At 46.5% G+C, this 2822-nt stretch overlaps 1 protein-coding gene across 1 annotated transcript; it reads right to left on the bottom strand.

Moving 5' to 3' along the window:
* Positions 1-373: 373 nt before the first annotated feature.
* Positions 374-1953, bottom strand: LOC148040968 (galactinol synthase 1-like). Its single transcript, XM_087694710.1, has 4 exons — positions 1552-1953; positions 1024-1338; positions 825-959; positions 374-703 (listed from the first exon to the last, which is right to left on the bottom strand). The coding sequence occupies exons 1-4, from the start codon at positions 1951-1953 to the stop codon at positions 449-451; spliced, it is 1107 nt and encodes a 368-aa protein (XP_087550836.1). The 3' UTR covers positions 374-448.
* Positions 1954-2822: the final 869 nt, after the last annotated feature.

Here is a 2822-nt window from a genome sequence, read left to right as displayed (position 1 = left end):
TATCCATGTGCACTCCCAAGCGGCATGAAGAGAGATCAACAATTCTAATCGTAAGACCTACCATGATCTATCAAAGTGTAATTTATAGTACCATATATAAACATTGGGTTAAAAGACTCGCTTGTACAAATTACGAAACTTGTGGTACAAATTACGAAACTTGTGGTAGCATATTTATGTAATGATTATGGACGTTGTACATTTTGATGGTTCATGATAATGAGAAATATTCTTTTTGTTAGACAATTATACACATTTGTGTGGCCATTGCAATGACCATCAAAACCTAAAAACTAATGGATAGCTAGCTCGAACCCTATACAATATCTTGCAACTATTAACTATTATTTGACTGGAAGAAAACGGTCTGGGCATATTTACTCCTCTTTACATTTGGTAGGTAGAAGGCTACAACCATACACACATACTTGTTGAAGTGAAACGTCTATTATTTGACTTCGAACGTTCTGGCAATGTTACTTTGCAAAGTGGAAGAGGAATGAGTATCAGCCAGATCCTCATTGAAATTGCAAATAGTCGATGCCCTTCTACGTATATTCGCCAAACTAGAAGGGCAAGGATCAGCAGCTACGGCATCCACCTGATCATCATTGTAGATATCCCACCATCTCTCTACTAGCATCCTGATTTCTTCCCTGTCCATGTTTTCTTCTTGTCCTGTGAAATCCCACGGTTTGGAGCCCTGTAACCGTATGGAGCTTTCAAATGAGTGTTGATTAAAGAAAAGGGTCATGTGTTGTCATAAGTAAAATTCAGATTGCGCATGCGATCTTTCCTACTGATTACTGCGCACTGTGCCTCACCTTGGCAGAATGGTGGCCTACTTTCACCTTCTCTAACTCGACACGTTCTGGATGTAGCCATAGTTGTGCTATGGCCAGATTGTAAATCGACGATATAGGGGTGAATGTATCCCAGAAGAAATTGTTGAGGAAGTCCTGAAGATTCATCGACATTAGTACATTATTATATTGTTCCGATAACCAGACATATATTGATTACCTGCTCAGCAAACGGCGTAGGAGGGCTCAAGCGCAAGGTGCTCATCATCTGGTCGAATGTCTCTTGGCTGGGCTCGTACACAAACATGCCCGCATTGAAGTATTTCCGAGGTGGCTTCCCGAGGTGTTCTGGCCATGGGTTCTTCTCGGGGCATTGCTGACAGTACTTTACCTTGAACATCGGCGAGTGAGACCATTCGCAGAAACAGTCCATCACAGCATAGAAACGGCCCTTCGGAAGGTCGAACAGCTCATCGATGTTCTCATAGACCACCATGTCTGCGTCAAGGTACACCAGCTTCTCGAATTCCTCGAACTGTTCGCAAACAAGACAAATTGATGAATCGGTATGGTTGCGAGCAAACATACTATTAGAATCATTCTGCATCAGGGGAAAATTAAAGTACAGGAGAGGCAGGGGAGAGAGAGATGAGAGAGAGAGAGAGAGGGACGGGGGCTGTGATATAATATTTGCTATGATAAGGCCAAATTCGAATCCCTGATCATAAAAATGTGAGCTATGTCTCACCATCCAGATGCGGAGCTTGGAGTAGTTAACGGCGTACTGGGGCATGGCGAAGCCGGAGAAGTGGACGGAGGCGCGGGGGGTGATGGGGTCGATGGGGCGGAGGAGGCAGCCGTGGCGGAGTAGGAGCTGGCGGTGGTCGAGGGGCACGTCCGCCAGCACCGCCACCACCAGCGGGTACGCGGACTTCACCCGCCGCAGGCTCTTCGCCAGCGCCACCACCCCCTTCACGTAGTGGCCCGCCCCGGCCAAGAACGTCACGTAAGCCCCTGCTGCGCCAAGCTTCTTCGACTTATCCTGATGCTTCGTATGATCACTGCCGCTCCCGTATAAGCTGCCACTGTACTCACTGCCGCTGCCAGTGCCAGTAGTTATGATACTGCACCTGCGCCTCAGCGTCGTCATCGTACACCTCTCTCTCTCTCTCTCTCTCTCTCGTCTTCTGTCCTCTGGCGCTGCTGCAGTTTATCCTACTTCATAATATAGGTTTCAATCTACTGCAACGCCTCTGATCATCCTCTGCACTCTTCTCGAGCCTTCTCGCACTAGCTGACGTCGTACATACCTTGATCTACTCTGCCCTAGCTTGCAATTTACTATCTAAAAGCAATCCTTCCCTCTCTTAACCTCGTTTCCCTGGCTGTATCTACTATTCTCACCCGGTTATATTCTCTGCTCTCTTCCTCCCAGCTCTATCTTAACTATTGTGCATCTCGTAGTTTTATACAGCGGAATACACATCCAGCTACATACGTATAATATACACCCGAATTTTGTACGTCTGCTCCTGCGCCTCTCTCACCCGCCTCACCCTTGCCACGTAGCCATGCCGGGCCACGTGCTTTCCTGCTTTGGCATACCCCTCAAAACCGTACAACTTACAAGGTTCTCTGCCTCTTCGAAACAATATCCTTCCCCTATGTCCCTCTAGAAGAGCATCTTTCCCATGTTGAAGGCTCGTTGCCCATAGGCTAGTGACCGGCATGTAGCTAGTTTGTTTTTCCTAAGGCCTGTAGAACCACATTCGTATCGATCCCTCTGGGAAGGAAATCTCTATCATATAGAGTCGAATGGTCGAGACAGCAGTGAATGGTGTTAACGAATCATGATATGGCCATGCTCTCACTTCATTTTCCTAGCAAGAACAACCTCACTTTTAAGCAAATGCTGCCGATGGACACAACTTGCTTGTTACAAAACAGTTCTTACAAAACAGTAGTTTCACATGTTTTTTTGGACCAATAACCAACACTCGAGACCTTAGAAGTTAGCAT

Source organism: Lygodium microphyllum, chromosome 1 (assembly GCF_053477565.2).
Source record: "Lygodium microphyllum isolate KBCC chromosome 1, Lygodium_microphyllum_v1.1.10, whole genome shotgun sequence".
Lineage (NCBI taxonomy): Eukaryota > Viridiplantae > Streptophyta > Polypodiopsida > Schizaeales > Lygodiaceae > Lygodium > Lygodium microphyllum.
Note: the sequence above shows the minus strand (reverse complement) of the source record. Positions and strands in the feature narration are given on the sequence as shown.